We start from the raw sequence: 17,588 nt of genomic DNA, 5'->3' as shown, positions 1-17,588 counted from the left end.
CAAACCAATACCGTAGCTGGCTGGCTGCTGCCAAGACAACCTGGACAGGCAGGAAGGTGTTACCAGCAAGTAGCACTACCTACCTAGTCTGAGCGACCATTTATCGCTCGATGACCCCCCCCGCTTTGTGATGGGTTTTTATCATCTCTTTCTTCACTACAAGTAGCCGAGCTCACCATCTCCTCTTTGTTGTACCCAATCCTCCATAATCATTCACACCCCGCCTACTTAGCAATCGAACACACCCCGTTCCTCACCACCAATAAACCCTCGTCATGGACTTCGTCAAGAACCTTGCTGGAGGTGACAACAACAACGCAGCTTCTCACTCAGCTGACCAGCCTGAGAAGAAGGAGTCCGGCGGCTTCATGGACAAACTCAACGGTATGGCCGGCGGTGGTCGCGAGAGCGAAAAGCAGGAGGATGGTCTTGACAAGGGTACCGGCTTTCTCCTCCACAGTCCTGTTAACAGCCTCATTGTGCAGAGATACTGACAGCGGAACACAGCTGTCGACTTTGTCCAGGAAAAGGTTCTCGGCCAAGGCCCTCAGGACAACGAGAGCGCCGTTGAGCAAGCAAAGGATGAACAAATTTCCGACTTCATCCGGGACCAGTACAAGAACGCGACCGGCAAGGAGTTTCCCGTCGAGGACAAGGACAAGAATTATGGCTTGTGAATGCTTGCTTGCTTGCTTGCTCCGTCGATTAGGCATTGATGGAGATGGCCCGCTAACTTGCTTTCCGACCTGATGGCTGAACAGCCTGAAAATGGCAGCATGGCGACTTTGATTCGACAGATGGGGGATAAACACGAAGCACCCGAAAGGTTACCCTGGAACGGGACCGGGACTTTGAGCATTTTACCTAGTAGTGCCTACAATAATCATGACCTTAATGACTTCATATCATGGGCTTGTACCTACAAGTCTCTCCATGTTTGCCCAATGGGCAGCAACCTTCTTGCACCAACGCGAGAGCTTGCGCCAGAGCACTTGAAATCACACGCCGCCTTCCCCCCCATGCCGAGTCCCTCATATTGACAATGTAATTATGTTGTATGGTTCAATACTTATCTGCGAACATTGAAAAAGAACCTACCCGACTGCGTAGTTGTTCGGGAAGCATCTTTGTCCACAACATCGACGTTGTGTCTCGAGAGCTCGTGCGTACGGACAATGGCGTTAATCAAACTCTGTGCGCAAGGCTTCTCATTGTTCACTCTTTGTATCACGGTGTCTGTTTTCAGCATTTGGTATAAGAGAGTTCCAAGTTCTCGCACCCGAACTTGTCTTCCGCAATCAACAGCATCCACCTATTCACAGTTTCTTCTTTTCGCCAGTAACAGTCCCAAACACCACTTTGGTCCAAGAGCAGACAAACGGCGAGTACCCTGACTTGCCTTTTCTATTGCCATTAATCGGTTCCGATTGATACTTCGCGCTTGCAGACATGTGTTTCATTCGAAAGACCGTCTTCACCATCTGTGCCCACTGCACCGTGGAACTCGTCGAGTGCAACAAGTTCTGTAATAAACCAGACAAGGCTGGGCGCCACGCCTGTATCGCGCCACTCTGCCAGCATTCGCAAGCACTAGCCATCATCCTCGGCTTCTGCAAGACCTGCGAGGCCGCCTACACCGGACTCGACGTATCCCACCTAAACGCCACGAGAATACTGTGGAACTTCTGGTCCTTCAAGGCGGCCCAGAAATGGAACTACGCCACAAATCCGTCACGTGTTCCGGTCTCAGCCCTCACAAGTCCTGTGAAGATGTTATGCAAGTCGTGGTTCGGCTATATGCAGACCTACAAAGAGGTAAGTACGGGCATGATCATGGCCCTGTCGGTACAGTCGCTAGTGAATGCTCTCGGCAAGCAGGTCGCGATTGAGTCCTGTGACTTGTGCCGGTCAAATCATCGCCTGGATGTTCACAGAATCGCGATTGATATGAGAGAAGCCACCATCAGCTGGACCCGTGGCCTCAAGTCTTCCGAAGAGCTGTTCAAGTCGTACGGACTATACCGCGGATCGGGCCATCCTGGCACCGAGGAGGCGAGCCTAGCGGCTCTCAAGAACCGATCTGGCGAGACTCTAACCTCAGTTCCGCCTTCGCAGCGGCAACATGTACCGCAGATCTCTCATCCATCACCGGCATCTAATGAAGACTTCCCGATGCATGTCGCCAAGAGGAAAGCAGGTTGCCAAACGAAACAGCCCAGCGTGAAGTTGCGAATGGAGATGGTCCTCCAGGAGCGCGAGGCGATATTCAAGGTGCTCGAGGCCGAGCACAAGAGACGAGTCCGGGAGCTTCAGGCGCAGGCCGACCTCGACGATTCGGGTATCTCCGCAGGTATTTCGAGGACGAGCGCTCACTACGCAACTGTTGCTCCTTTCAATACTTTGCGCTGCAGTCTTAACTCCCACCCCAGATACCCCAAAACTCCATCACCGCGTTCATCACCGCCGTCTGGCCCTCCCGGTGAACTGTTCGGGGGGGTTATCGGCGCTCGGGAGCATAAGCTCGAAGACGAGCTTGCCCAAGGGGGCTCTGGAATGGGTCACGATAACAACTATTGTGAACTCTGGTACAGTGGTGAAGACGACAACAAGGAAGACGCAAACGATGAGCACATTGACTTCTATCTCGACGATGACTCCATTTCCGTCTCCGAACGAACTCGTCCCTTGACCTATGTCTCGCCAAAAAGATCGCACGACAACTCCAACTCCAACTCCTCGTCTCCACAAACGGCCTCGCCCCCGGGCCCTCGCAAAGTATATGCATTACCAGCCATCCCGCCCGTATCACCTCTGCGCTTCACCGAGCTTGGTTTCCTGGCTGACCCAGCGGAATATTCACACAGGTTTTCCGGTCTTGTCGACGGGCAATGCGACGCGTTTCCCTCCGAACATTCCGAGATGACTGCGGAGAAGGCATCGGAGCGCGACCCGGACGGGGATTTGTTCGGCCCCGCTTATCGGGGGTCATCGGGGATCGCCCCATATATGGGGCCGGACATTCGGGCTGTTGCGCCGCCACGTCCGGCGCGTGTTCCGGTACGCTGCTTTACTCACGGTGTCAAGAAACAGAATGGCTGTCAAAGGTGCGAGGTGGTCACATTTTGGGAGATTGGTCTGAAGCCTGGAGAGCATATGGGCTCTCCTGCGCCCGAGCCCGAGCAGTTTTGAGGTAAGGTTTGGGTTGCACTCAAGGTAAGTGATAACATGTCTCCATGTCGCAAGAAGTGAGGCCATGTGGGATTGTTATATTTGATGGTGGCTGGTATTTTCTTGAGAATCGAACCAACATTTTTCGCATACTCGTATGCTGGGACACCCTACCAATGTACAAACATTTACCCCGCTGAGTTCATTGAGAATCTGTGTACCCGTGTAGAAATGAGATAATCAGTGGGGGGGGGGAGGGCAAGTTGAAATGGCCATATCGGGAGCGAAATCCGCTCTGAATAACGTATATGCACAGCGAGTGACGCATCATAGCGAGTGACGCATGTACGTTATCACTGTTTTCGTACAACATTGCGGGGTTATCTCAGTTTCACGAATCACATAGCCCGCATAAGTGCCTCTCATGACCTCCCCTGAACAAGACGCAACATGGGCGTGCTATACAGGCAACAATCGACCGCACTGGTTGGTTAGCGGTTGTCGCATCCCGGTCCATTTCCTCCGGGGGACGGCTTTTCTCCAATTTTGACGCCAGAAGATGTAGGTATCGTATGTTGCCCAATGGTGAGTAATTCTGCATTTGCCCAGTTAGTTGAATCCCCCTGTTCCAAACTGTCTATATATTCAGGAGGGGTCCATGGCCAGTATAACGTGACGGCGGAGACCTTGTCTCCTCGGTATCAATCACACGTCCATTCCACAGCTCAAGCACCTCACATACTTTGGCAGCATCCCAGTGCCTTACGTTTCCTTCTCCATGTCTCTCATTGTAGTCACTGGCGCCACTGGAACCCAGGGTGGCTCCGTCGCCCGCCTGCTCGCAAAGGACCCTTCCTGGAAGGTCCGCGGCGTCACACGCAATGTCGACAGCGACAAAGCTCGGGAGCTTGAAGCCTTGGGTATAGAGATGGTTTCGGCCAACCTAGACGACGCGTCGAGCCTGCCTCGCGCCTTCGAGGGAGCCATGGCCATCTTCGGTACCACGAACTTTTGGGAGATCGCGTTCAAGGACGGCGTTGAGGCCGCTACTGCGGGGGAAGAGAAGCAGTTCGTCAACATCGCCGACGCCGCCGCCAAGATGCCCACGCTCAAACACCTGGTTCTGAGCACCATGCCCAACTGCGAGATCATCTCTGGCGGTAAGCTGCCGTGCCCGCACTGGGACGCCAAGGCCCGGGGCGGCGAGTACGTCAAGAAGACTTACCCGGAGCTGGCGGCCAAGACGACGGAGATTTGGATGGGTTGGTACGTGGATAACTTGGTCAACCTCCCGCTCTCAGCGCCGCAGCCGTTTTTGGGAAAGTACCTCTTAGCGCTGCCCTCCAAGGCCGAGGGCATCGTCCCTGTCGCCGGGGTCGTGGAGCTCAACACGGGCATCGTCGTGCAGGCGATCCTGGCACAGGCCGAGAAGTCGTTTGGCAAGTTCGTGCCGGTCCTGACGGATCTGATCCCATGGTCCGCCGTCGTGGAAGGCTGGAGCATGGTCACGGGCAAGACGGCCGTCTACGCCGAGCTGTCGGACAAGGCGGCCGTGAAGATGTGGGGGCCCGTGTTCGGGGCGGATATGCCCAAGCAGTTTCGGTTCAGCGAGCAGCACCCGGACTGGTACAGCTATCATCCCGACTCGACTGTCACCATTAAGGACCTCGGTATCGAAGGCGACGTTTATGGGTGGGAGCAGGGGCTGAAGCATTACACAACGCGGTTGCAAGCTGAGGTTCGTTCGTCCTAGGCAAGTCATCTCGAAAGATGCCTTTCAGCCTTCGCCTACATATATCTACCAGGCCTGCAATGTATAGCTGTTAGGAATCTTTCTGCTTAACGAGCTCTCCAAGACTGTGCTGCCCTTGTTTTCAAATGCGAAATCTCCTGGAAGATGATGGCGAGGACGGTGTTCCAACCGCTTTGGGTGATATACCCCTTCTGATTGAGACGGTAGCTGCCGGTGTCGGAGGTGCATAGTGCGTGACCGATAACGATTTCCAATGCACAGCGTTTTGGAGGATTCGGTAGGCCAAGCAATCAGTTAGTCTTGGTCTTTCTGCGGCAAGAATGGTTCAACTCTTGACAACAGCAGAAGATGCAAAAGGGGGGCAACAACTAGCGCTGCCTGCCACGTCTGGGGGTCTTCTGAACCTGGCGCCAGTCGACCGCTTCCTCGTCAGAAGAGCTGAGCGAGTAGTGGTAGACGAGGTCTTCTACAAAGTTACCGGTCTCGGAAGTGATTGGACCGGCGCGGGTATACGGGTAACCCTACATGGGTAGGTCACTCGATTGGAAATGCGTGCCGTTTTGGGCTTTGGTGATTATCAACTGACTGGGGGATCCCAGCCTCTAGACTATTGTGAACAGCATGTCCGTCACCTCGCTTGTTCTAGGCAAGCCAAGATCAAGTTAAGGATCACCACATGGATGGCTGGGTTCGATCATGAGCCTCGCTACTTGCGAGAAGGCTACGACGGCATCATTGCTAGTCGTTGACTGTCTCTGCCACACGTCATATAGCGACTATCTGGAGGATTTGCGAAGATATTGGAAGCTCTTTGCCTGCACGATAAACGTCGACGGGTTTCTCAGTGCAATACTCTCGGATTTCAAGCAGTTCCACTCTCTGCGGCGAGCTCAAGATGTTCTTCGACGCTTTAGAGTCAAGTGACGTGCTGCATCATTACATGAGATATAAAGCCCATGCTCCTGATTGAGGAGCGTACCGACTTGAAGATGGACCAGTGTCGTGCCGACCTGTGTGCTACCAGTAAGATCATTGCCCAGATGCAATTACTGCGTAGTGTCATGTCTACACCTATTGGTTATGCTCGTTCGTTGATCAGCGAGTGAGTTGAATGCGACGTGATGTGTATTCACTTGATGGTAGTAGGGAATGCTATGGGAGTAGATGGCAGACGCACCAGTCTCAACCTAGCTTCATACATATATTTTTATCACTCACGCCCACTTATTGCATGATCTTAGCGATGTTAGATGCCACCATCGCAACAGTGTTTGTCAATAGCCCTTTAATGAAATCAATATCTATACGCCCGCCTCCTAACAGGAATCTTCGTTGATGAGTGCCACTGCTGCTCGTCCACGGTCCCTCGTCAAGTCGTTCCAATAACGAGAAGCATTACCGCGGCACGTTGAATATTCTCTTCGGAAACGAAGGCACAGCGAAAACTCGATTTTGTCTTCCAGAAGACGAGGGAGAGGAGTGTCGGCCCCTCTTATCCAACGTACACGTTGCTCTGCCAGAACTCCCTTAGTGAGCCGTGTTTTGTAGCTAATCGACAAACGCACCGAAATGCTGTTCGAATACTTTATGAACCCGGACCCCAGAGGCTCGCAGAGCATATTTGTGGCTTCTAGAGAGGTCGTCGAAGCCGTCCTGAAGGGGGTATTCCTCATCTTCATCTCATCGACGACACCAGCCGTTTTGCCGAGCTCCACACTTGAGTCAAGAAACGTTGGAGGCTGCGGAAGGGCCGGCGGGTGTATACTGCAAAAGAAGAAGCACTACTTTGATAGTATTGCCGGCCAGCTCACGCCAGCCAAACTTCACGGAACACGTGTTAAACCTGTCATGAATATGACTCATCGTCACTAGCCATGAAGACGGCATTACGAGATCTGAACCAACAACCATATACAAACAGCGAAAGCACACGGATTCCGTTTACCGTTGTTGACTTGCCAGGGCTCGAGAGGTCCAGACGCATGGCTTTTCAGTAGGACCGTCAGGCGAAGTAGCGACGTAGACGACTACATGTTTTGATTCGAGAGGGTTTTCATCCATGGTCGCATATATCCCACCTGGCCCGAATGCCCACGGAGAGCCCGGGTCATGTGAGTACGGCTCAGAAACCCATTACCACGCCAGTAGTAGAACAATGCTATCTACCTTGTTCCAGTTATCTGCATCTAGGTAGCCAAGGAGACGATCGTGGCCGATTCGCCACGAGGAGCCCAGGGTTTGAACCGTATCTCCGGAATACGACCAGTCGATGCTTCAACCACCCTATCCTCCCACCCGGTCTTGTGTTACCGCGGCAGGGAAAGCACACCTACCTGCACATATAGGCAACTTTGCTTGGAGACCATACATATATTAGAGACGCGCCGATTCTTCACACACCGACACGCGCGCGCTCTCCCCCTGTCTCTCGGTCTCACTCTCTTCTCAACGCCGACCGCTTCTCGCCTCTGCGAACAAAGACCATGATTCACCATCTTGTCCTGTTGATACAACACGCGTAGTTCTCTTCTCTCGTCGCCCGACGCGTCTTCCAAGAGCCAGGGGCCCTGCAGACGCGTCGCTCCACCCACAGAGAAACCGAACCAGAACCGCGTCGCCCATGTCCATCTTCACCTCACCGGCCCCAGAACCCTTTTTCTCAGCCCACTTCGTCTTCCCAGTAGCTCCGACCTCCCCCCAGCCCGTTGCTCCCGATTCCTTGCCCTCCCTTCAGGCTCCTCGCTGCTGAACCCCTGAGGGTCCCCGCCCATTTCTCTTGACGTAGCATCGACTTCAAAGCTGTCACCGCCGAACCCGCTCCCAAGGCAGTCGAGCGCCGTTCCACGTAAACGGGCTGCTGGTACGGATACATACGTTTGAATATCGTCCACCCGCTATAGCTCCCATTTTGGAAATCACAAGGGGCACCCACTTTCACTGGGCGGGCGTTCCCCAGCGGCTTCTCGAACCCGAACCTGACAGCAGCTTAACGAAGCACCCTTGAGCGTGCTTTTCCACTTTGGGGAGCGTACAAGAACACACACGGTACACCCCTCCCCCCACGTTCGTGGAGATTGGAGAAGACAGGCGGGCTTGGACCTCATCCCAGAACCCGCATGGATATCCATGCCAGGGTGTCATTCTTTCTGCCAAAATAGTGGACGTACGTTACTGCCATGGACAGCTTGCTTGTCCTGCCCCTCCCCGTGCCTAACCCCCTACCCCTTCCCACTGCCTGCGTGGGTAGTGTACTTGTCACTAAATTTAGTGGAACAATGCCTGTCGCCGATACTACTGCATGATGCAGGGGAAGTTGGAGTGAGGAGGAGCCCACGGATATGTCCAGGGGCTGCCCACTTCATTTCTGGCCCATCCTGACGCTCGTTCGGTACGTAGACGCGTACCCCCGTTAGCATACCCAGGGGGAGACTCGGAGCCTGCTCCTGAACGGCCGAGTTTGGCGGGCTCGAGCGAGCGATGGATCTTCTGTGCCGCTCTCGTTTCACCGAGAGAGTGGGAAGACCAGCACAAGGGCCCTGGACGGAAAACAGAAGCGCCATCGGTGTGCACGACGCGTCTGCTCTACCGCGCAGTGTACACTATAGCACATATCAACCTCGAGAAGCGTAACGTGGAGAGACGAGGAACGGGGAACGGCATCGATACTGCTTGGCGATACCTAAATCGAAGCGAAGACCAATGAATCCGATGTCCACGTTTCCGTTGTATCTATCTATCACGAGTTCCGGAGCCTACAGACAGCGGACTCTATCAGGCTATTCTTGAAGATGAAGGAGGTGATGGGCCAAGAAAAAAAGAAAAAACTCCCTCCCCCCTAAAAAAAACTATAAAAACCACACACCCAAAACCTCGCAAGTGGAGTGGAAACGTTGGAATAGAGAATACCTACTATTGGGTCTGGCCTTGCTCGCATTACACTAGAACGTACTCCATGACGAATGCGTGTCATCATGTCCTGCTGCGGCAGACGATCGCAGTGCAGTCAGGTGGGCCACAGATCATCTCGCGACGCCTCATGACATGCGCGAGCCAGCTGTAACAGCAGACGGGCTGCGGAGGCAAAGTGGTCAGCAAGAAGCATTCTCCGCTGATAGCTACCGGCATGAATCATGATTGATGCCTGAAGTATGTGGGAGCCAGGCAGCCCCCCCGCGTACCGGGACCGGTGGCTGCGGTGCAATGTGCCGTCTTGCCTGATGAACCCGATATTTATGATGGCGCAGACACTATTCGTTGCTCGGAAGTCTGATACAAAACAATACCTCATCAAGAGGTGGCCCGTGGCAAAGGAGGAGACCCTTTTCTCAATGCGACTACTCCGTACACACAGACGAGAGATGTCTTAGGTGATAAGCGGCCGGTCGTCCCGTCTCGAATGCCCGCCTACCCGCTACCAGGCGGCATTCCCGTCATGTTGCGTTGTCTAGCCCCGATGATCGTCATCAGCAGAGGCACCGAGGAGACTGTAAGGTGCGCGCCACCCATTGGATAACAGGCCAAAGCCGAGACATTAGCGAAACGTTCAGTGCTATGGAGGCAACCGCGACAACGGAAATGGACGGATTCCTGGTGTCCAGCCGCTAGAAACCCGCGGAGCTTTGAGGCATGACTCGCCGTTAATTTAAACAAAAAAAAAGAAAAGAAAGAAGGTGATGGACGTGCCAGTTCATTTGGTAACGTGCCGTTTTGATGAAGATGAATGGTGCGCGGACACACGCGCGCAAGGAGGGATGAGTTCATGGCCAAGACAGAGCCGTCTCCAGCGCCATTTTGGAAAAAGCAACCATCGGACGGAGGGGTTGAGGTAGGTGCTTATCCAAGGCGGTAGTTTTTTGTTTGCCGCTGATCTATCCAGTCCTATCCTATACCCCAGAAACGCACATGGCATCCGTGCCATGAATCCCTGAGATTCTGCAGGTAGCGCTCTTGGCCCCAAGACGGTGGATGCGGTAGAATGATGTACCGTTTCTGGAATACTGCGACAGCCCCAACTGTGTTTGAACAGAGTTGACAACCCATGCGCGGAGGGAGGGAGGGAGGGGGAAACGGACGTCGTCCTAGCTTCCTTCCCGCGCATCCAGCCCGACAAGGCTAGGTACGCAGCCGAGCCCGGTCGGGGTTGCCCTTGACTGATAGGATGACGGGTAAGGTCGCTGATCCATCGTTCTGGGGGGGGGGGGGGGGAGGGGATCATGCCATGGAACCCCGGCGACACCACAAGCAGAAGAAGTCCGTTGATGCGGTAGCACAAGACGAAGGGCGCCAGAAGCCGTCGTCGTTCATCGACACTCGAGCGACGATGCCTCGTGCTCCGCGAGCTCCAGACCTCTCCCGGGGAGAGGGGACGCACAATCGAGTTTCGACATGAAGATCTTGCGTCTGCGCGAAACAGGGGGTCGGGTGAATGGGCGCCTTTGACGGAGGGGACCGACCCGACTCGTCGAAATGGCGTTGAATATATACGTTGAGTTCAGGCTCTCTTTCGTGCAGTAGATTGGCCTGAGAAAATGGTATGGTTTATGAACATCGATACCCATAGCTGCAACCGAGCGCGACTTTTGGCAGGTAATTGAGTATGACTGGCTGCGTACTAGGCAGACGTGGCGTTGACTTCACGAGGGTCGTCGATTTTCAGAGCTGGGTATGGCCTGCAAGGATGCTGGGGCGCAACCAGAAGAGCACATAGGGAAGTTATCCGTATGGTTCGGCATATACTAGTCTATGTAAACTAGCATGCGCACTGCGCCAACCTACGAATGGATGCAATGGGACGTCGGGAAAAGGGACAAGGAGGGTTCGCGCTCTCGCCGGCCGTGCAGCGCAGCGCGGCGAGGGACTCGAAGGGATTCGGTCGTGGAGGTTCACAAAGTTCGTCTAGGTGTGCGTCCTTTTACCGGTAAATGATTCCACGGAATGGCTGTCAACCGGTACAGCTCCTGTCGAGTGAGAGCCGGTCGCGCCGAGGTGGAGGTTGATGAGCCGGACGGCATCGTCGCATTCCCGCTCCCGGGGTGTCTCGTGCCCGGTCGGCCGAGACCGGAAGTTAAGGGACAGGACACAGGACGGAGTACGCGGTACACTGTTAATTAGGGAGTTGGTAGACCGGGCTGGCCGCCGTTGATGGCGTGGGCGGGTGGAATGCGCGCTGGGGAATGGCGTTGCAGAAGAAAGAAGACGTTGGCGGTGGTAATGGTGGCTTAAAATGGTGGTTCAACATGGTGGCTGTCAAGGGAACATACATGCCTGTCTGACGAGGTTATGCCGAATCCAATGGCACGGATAGACCCTGTCATTGCCTGCGGTGATTGGAGGGGCGGGCTGGCCTGGCCTGGCCTTCAGAACGGTTACGGCCTCCTGTGGGTCTTGGATGGTGGTACTGCGACCTCGCCGCGTCGCAATCCGAACACCCGCTCGCACCGCTAGTGGCTCCCGCTTGCTTCCTGCAATACCAATACGTCTACTTGTAGATAGGCTTGGTAGTGCATTCTATGCATCGTTTGCGGTGTCGCCGTGGCTCGGTCGAACATGCCATTACATACATGGCAGCTAATGCCATCCATGAATCAATCAGTCAGTCGGTCAGTCAGTCAATCAATCCACCCTTCAGTCGACCGCTCATGACGTCCAAACGAGGCCGTTTCCAACGTCAAGGGAAGCACGAGGTTGAAACAACGTTTCGCTCGCTCGCACTCCCCTGGCTCGGTGCTGCATGCATTGCAGCACACGACTGTGTAAAGTACAAGGTGCCACCGCTATGGTACCTGGTGTACGCGTATGTATGTACCGTGTAGGTATGTAAACCAGGTCAGGTTTAGAATGGGAGAGGGCTCTTGGAGGCCCCGCGAGCGGGTACCTGACCGGGTAGCTTCTCGAGCTCGGGGTAGCTCGAGGGTGAGGGTGAGTGCGAGGGCTCCCTGCCCATACACACCGTACCGTAGTATGTCTGGTCACTTAGTACCACTTAGTAGCTAGCTGTTGGCTGCACGCAGCTTTCTCTCGCAGCTGCTGATTGCGCTCAAGGTTTTCCGTCTCGGTTGTCTTGTGGCCAGGGAACCGGGTCTGCACCGGTGCTGTCATTCTCGTCGTTGACCGCGGTGCCTTTTTAGCTCATTGTCAAGGGAAGCAAGCAGCAGTTCGTCTCTCGACAAGCGAAAAAGTGAGACCGGACCCCTTCGTTCAAGCTTCGCAGGGGGGGTCTGGTCTGACTGCCAGCCCAGCTTTCTTTCTCGGGGGCGGCCGTCATTGAGCTTGGAGAAGACACAGCCCAGCCATCCATTGGCTAGCCCAGCCCAGCCCAGCCCAGTCTGTCTTCCTGGAAAGTGAGCATGACTGCTGCGGGTGGGGCGTTCAAGGGGCGTCGGTCGTCCAGCATGGGCTATCCGTTTAGACGGTGAGGAGGGCTGGGCCGCTCGAACCCCCCCCTGGCTGTCCGTTCTAATAATCCTGGTACCACCGCTGTGCCAAGACTGGTTTCGAGCCGTGACTGAATCCGAAAGACGGCTGGGGGCGTCGGGATCACTACCGGTAGTCTACCTGGTAGGGGATGGATTCCCTGAACCTGCCGTCAAGGAACTGTCCATGCTCGTGAGCGAACGACTGAAGAATCGCAGGGAGGCGAGGTCTGACGTACCATGTAGTGTAGGATGGGTATACGGCGCCGGTTCGCTCTGTCGCATTGCACCCGACCGTACGTAGGATCCAAATTGCAAAGTAGAACGTCATGACGCACTCTTTCGGGTATTGTTTTTCTTAAGGGGGTGGGTTAGGTTGGGCTGGGTTATTTCCTTTTCGTTGCCCATTGAAGCGATCGACAAGCGGGAGGAAATACGGTGTGGGGGTCTGGTCGCCGGCAAACGTGCTCAGAGATTGGGACACTTGCCGAAGCTCGACAGCTCGGCCCAATCAATACCTACGTGACTAAAATGCGGCATTAGCCAACGTCACACATCTCTCTAGGCAAACAAGTGTACAAGCAGCCCCGTGCTGCGGTTAGTGAAATGCCTACTCTGGAATGTATGGCAACGCTCGCGGTGTGCAGGCAGTACTCGAAGGGATGGATACATACGATTGACCCCTGTGCAAGTAAGCTGGGGCTCATGCAGTAGAGGCCGATGTGGTTGGCATCGTGCATGCCGGCGGCTATGTTGTAATGGTGTCTCGGCGGGGCCCAAGGGTTGATGGCTGTCTCTGAGGAGAAAGGACAAAACAAAACCTGTACCCATCATCCCATGTCGTGTTAAGCGACCGAGAGACGGCAGTGATGGGTCGAACTATTCATGGATTGGCAAAATCTCCGAAAGATATCGAGGCAGGGTTGAGGCATGAGGATGGCAACAAGGTTGAGACCTGGAGATCCGGCTGCACGGCGCAAGTGCTGAAGAACCCAATGGAGGGAGGCATACCTAGGTAGGTATACGCCAGGACAGGGAAGCTCGAGGCACGATGCACGTGCGAGCCCACCGGGAAGAAGAGGACGACAGAGCATCCGCCACCTTTGAATTAGTCAATGTTGACCAGGCGCGGGAGGGCAAGTACATGTACCTACCTATAGGGATGGTTGACAGGGACGATGGGATGCCGTTGTTTTTGAGACATGCCATGTCAGACAGAAATGGAACGAGACGATAATCACCATTCATACCTTGGATATCTAGGTAGGTAAGCAGGCTGGTAGTGATGAATACGGAAAGACGTAGAAGGAAGGCACTTGCTGCTTGCTTGCCGTCCGTGGCGCTGCGCTTTCCTCTGGCGATGGTTGGATGCAATTAAATTGAGGCAGCTGCGAAGAGTCAGAGCCTGCAGGTGTCGCGCATTCCTCAAGAAGAGAAAAAAGTAACGCGATACACTTAAGCCCACCACCGGGCGGAAAACAGACGGCCGCCAATTGCCCGAATGATTCCGTGAGCAAATCTGAACCAGCAACTAACTATTCACGTTCCCCTCCGGTTAAGCTGACATTACATACCCGGCTAGGATGGGGGCATCAGCCACCCCGGCCGCTATCTTCGACGCCGTTACTGCAGTCTGCATACATCACACATACGAGCGCGCATCAGCCGACGGGCATGTATCTGGCTTCCAAGTCCAATTTCACCCTTACCTGATAGATCGTCTAGCTGAGCAAATATCCTCGAATGTCAGATCACGTCGCACGGTACGCGGCTACAGTCAGCAGCTCGGTGTCACTTCGGACGACATTGCCTCTGGTGGAAGACATCTGGACACTAGTGACTGCATACACGGGCTGAGAAAAGCGAGACGGCTAGAAGGCTAAGGTCGCTTGAGAAAGACAGACAAAAAAGCCCACCAATGACGCGTTGAGTCTGGCGAGGACCTAGCTCCGGCTTCTTGGACTGTGACGTCTTCCTTTCCTTTTGGCCTCGCGTCCTCGGTCGCTGATTCCCACTCAGAAGATCTCCTTTCCATCTGCCGAACAACCTCCGCACCGAGTCGAGCCATGCTCCTTGCTTTTCCCTATGTGACGGTGCATCGGTATCAGAGACACGGCATCTCAGGAGCTTCAACCCAAGGACGGCATTGAACTATAGTCATGCTGCCGCGCCTGGCTGGACGCCACAGGACGGGAAGTATTAAAAATAGCCTCCGTGTTGCAAAAAAAAAAAAAAAAAAAAAAAAAAAAAAAGGCCATGGGATGGGCGCAGCACGCAAACTATGGTTTGTTTGGCTTTGGTTGGCCCAATACTTCGGCTTTTGCAAAAGACCAGCGAGCGCGGCGAACAAATGGCCGTCTCGGTCCAACCAACGACGATGGTCAGTAATGGACACCGCAGTACTACGTACGAATCCACGCATACGACGGCATGCGGCACAGAAGGCAAGGAGCTGAGACATGCGCTCAGCACGCATGTCCAAGCCAAAAGACCAAACCAATCCGATTGTGAGTCCTGCCACAACCACAATTGGATGGCTGTCATGCGTGAGGCGAATTATTCCTGCCCGGGGAAAACATGTCTTTGCTACCGGCGCCACAGCCTGTCGTTTCGAGGAGCCCGGCACCGATCACCAGCCACCCGCGAGACGCTCCATCTCCGCGAGAGACAAGCGTCAATACTGTCCCACGACGCCACCTCTACTCTCTGCCTATTCTGCTACGGCAAGAGCGCCCCATTCCGACGGAACCCCGGTCGCCGATGGCAGCGGCACAGCAAACTTGATCAGCCATGACCTCCGCCCTTCTGACCTTGCCTGCTTCCTCGGCTCCATAGCTTTCTCACACAGTTGCACACCGGTGCTAAGGTTTCGTCAATAACATGACCCCCGCGACGCGCCAGGCAGCATTGCGTATATCCAATCTTACCGGCGGTCTGGAGCTTGAGCCGTGGATGATCGGGAGCTACCCGCACGAAGATGCGCGAGGGCGTGTCGTCGCTCCTTACCCGAAACGCAACGTTTCCCGCTTTCCACGACTCGCGAGTCCTTAGCTTCGAGAAGCAGACTTTGGCCGAATCAAGAAGTTGGCCGACATGGACGTCGGACACTAGAGCGCCCGCGGCAACGCGCGGTGCCAGAGACCGTGCGCTCGCATATTACGATGGTTTAAGACAGAAACTTTGAGCCCTCCCCCCAAACAGCAAGCCTCGCCAACGGCGCAGCGGCCCTCCCGTATTTACCACAAGCCGATGCCGATCCCCTTGTGCTTTCACGTTGCGAAGGGTTGCAACAGAGCCGTCTCCACGCGTCGGGTATCATCTGTCTCAACGTCAACGACTCTACATAACAAAGCGTGTTCGGCCAGCCTCGAATGTAGGGAGTACACCACGCTCCCAGTGAGCTCAAGGCGGCATTTCTTCCTCATCCGAATGGACAAAATGGCGTTTTCCGTCGCCGATGCGGCGGCGCTAAGCCATCGCTTAGCAGCAAGCTTTCAACTCTTTTCGAGTGGACCATTGTTTGCGACTCATGCTGCGTAGTGCCAAAGTATCAAAGTATCGATTGCGAAGGCTAATTACAATGAGCCCCTCCCAAACTGCAGGACGCTACCTTAGCTAGCCCCGCTATCTACTGTCACTCTTCGAACCGGCTTGCGAGCCGCTGGACTGGCGGGATGGAGACACACAGCCAACGAGCGGGCGGACCAAGGAAGAAGAAACACGGCTGAAGTAGGTAATTAACTCGTAATCAACGAGCAGTGGCGGCAGTAGTTGCTCATTCAGTTCCTCAATCCGGGGCCATTCTTCAAAACGCTGCCGTTCGAGGAGTCTCTGCGGGAAGACGCCGACACAGCTGTGAGGTGAGTAGCAAGAAGTATACGCCGCTTACTCTGGCATAGCATCCGGGCAGTGACAAGGCCGCCTAGCTAGCCGGTCAACATTCCCCAGTCTGGCAAGCCACAAAAGGTGCCTCGGTCTAGGGCCTCCTCCAGGACCATGGGAGAGGCTTGAGCTGAAGGCCAGTACGGTACATGGGAGCGTGCTCGCCCTGGTCCTCGTCGTTAACCCCTCCCCTTGTCCCGGGCTATGGCTGGCCTTTATGGCAGACCCCAAAAAGGTTGAGTGACTTCTACGCTACTGCGAAAAGGCGGGCTGCAGGGAATCCGAGCAGCACACCCTTTTGCAATCCCCTTGCCCTTGCCCTTGCCCTTGCCCCCTTCTTGTGCAGGCGTTCCCTCTTATTGAGCCCTGGACGGCTTGGGGTCGCTGGTGGCCTTCCAGATCGCAGGTGGTGTATCCGTACTAGTTTATTATACTCACACATTCGACGGATCACCCCCCCTGGCATTCCATTCACCTTCACGAAGTACACTACTGGCCTAGACCAGTCCCAACTCGACGGTGCCGATATCCTTGCCTCCCGCATCGCATCGTACCGCTCGCGAACCGTCAACCGTTACAAGTGTAGGTAAGGAGAACCAGCTCGGTGGTACGAAGTGCAGGTGTTCAGATGCCGGCACTGGGCAGGCAGTAACCAGGCCAGAACATGTGCCCGAGAGGAATCCGTCGGAGCGACCATGTCCAGATTTGTGAGTAAGGACGGCGCGCGCACCCAAGCTCTCCATTCTACAAATGATGACATATTCACGACCGGAAGGATTCTATATTTTAAGACCCCCCTCCCTCCCCCTCTGATGTCTGATACCTCGCCAATCATGAGATCACCACCAACCAACGTGCCAGGCAGCCAACCACCTTGCGCATGATACGCGCGTGACAACCAGTTAGGACCGAAGGATGTACAGATACTGCTGACAGGCTGCAGCAGCACATGCTCCCGCAGCACTGTTGTGGCCGCGGCCGACTGTCAATTGTGAACTGAAATGCAATGGACGGATGGATGGATACGCACGCGCACGTACCCGTACACGCGCACTGGCTGTGCCTTGCCTTAGTGACTGTGTGTGCCTGGCGCGGGGGTCAGGATTAGTACAGACCAGAAGGGGCAAGCAAGCAAGCAAGCAAGCAAGCGTGGTGACCACGATCCGCCAGCATCATCTGCTGACAGAGCCAGTTCGAGCAAGGTACGAGTTGAGTCGCCCAATAGGGAAATCGATGCGCTGCTGCCTCGGGCCAATCCTCGGGTTCTTCTCCCGTGTGTTCTCTAATCCAAACGATGTTGAGATGAGTACCTATACGTATTTCTATCAATGGCCAGAGTAGGTACCTATCTGATGGGTCAGGCCAAAGTTATG

General features: G+C 54.8%; 5 protein-coding genes across 5 annotated transcripts; all 5 read left to right on the top strand.

The window, feature by feature from the left end:
• Positions 1–275: 275 nt before the first annotated feature.
• LY79DRAFT_577081 (uncharacterized protein) lies at positions 276–677 on the top strand (the record flags this gene model as incomplete). Its single annotated transcript, XM_060559853.1, has 2 exons — positions 276–438; positions 508–677. 2 exons carry the CDS (start codon positions 276–278, stop codon positions 675–677), a joined length of 333 nt encoding a protein of 110 aa, XP_060417791.1.
• A 1,624-nt stretch (positions 678–2,301) lies between these two features.
• On the top strand, positions 2,302–3,315 carry LY79DRAFT_543263 (uncharacterized protein). The gene has a single exon (XM_060557033.1). The coding sequence runs from the start codon at positions 2,554–2,556 to the stop codon at positions 3,187–3,189; it is 636 nt and encodes a 211-aa protein (XP_060417790.1). The 5' UTR covers positions 2,302–2,553; the 3' UTR covers positions 3,190–3,315.
• Positions 3,316–3,946: 631 nt separating this feature from the next.
• LY79DRAFT_508711 (NmrA-like family protein) lies at positions 3,947–4,921 on the top strand (the record flags this gene model as incomplete). Its single annotated transcript, XM_060553972.1, has 1 exon — positions 3,947–4,921. One exon carries the CDS (start codon positions 3,947–3,949, stop codon positions 4,919–4,921), a length of 975 nt encoding a protein of 324 aa, XP_060417789.1.
• A 9,693-nt stretch (positions 4,922–14,614) lies between these two features.
• Positions 14,615–15,458, top strand: LY79DRAFT_677098 (uncharacterized protein; the record flags this gene model as incomplete). The annotated part of the gene is made up of 2 exons (XM_060564477.1): positions 14,615–14,840; positions 14,935–15,458. The coding sequence occupies 2 exons, from the start codon at positions 14,615–14,617 to the stop codon at positions 15,210–15,212; spliced, it is 504 nt and encodes a 167-aa protein (XP_060417788.1). The 3' UTR covers positions 15,213–15,458.
• Positions 15,459–16,119: 661 nt separating this feature from the next.
• Positions 16,120–17,117, top strand: LY79DRAFT_36530 (uncharacterized protein). Its single transcript, XM_060552779.1, has 3 exons — positions 16,120–16,797; positions 16,861–16,922; positions 16,991–17,117. Exons 1-3 carry the CDS (start codon positions 16,365–16,367, stop codon positions 17,003–17,005), a joined length of 510 nt encoding a protein of 169 aa, XP_060417787.1. The 5' UTR covers positions 16,120–16,364; the 3' UTR covers positions 17,006–17,117.
• Positions 17,118–17,588: the final 471 nt, after the last annotated feature.

This window comes from Colletotrichum navitas, assembly GCF_030913465.1.
Source record: "Colletotrichum navitas strain CBS 125086 chromosome Unknown LY79scaffold_10, whole genome shotgun sequence".
In the NCBI taxonomy this organism is placed as follows: domain Eukaryota; kingdom Fungi; phylum Ascomycota; class Sordariomycetes; order Glomerellales; family Glomerellaceae; genus Colletotrichum; species Colletotrichum navitas.
The sequence above is the reverse complement of the archived record's forward strand: the minus strand, read 5'-3'. Positions and strand labels throughout refer to the sequence as shown.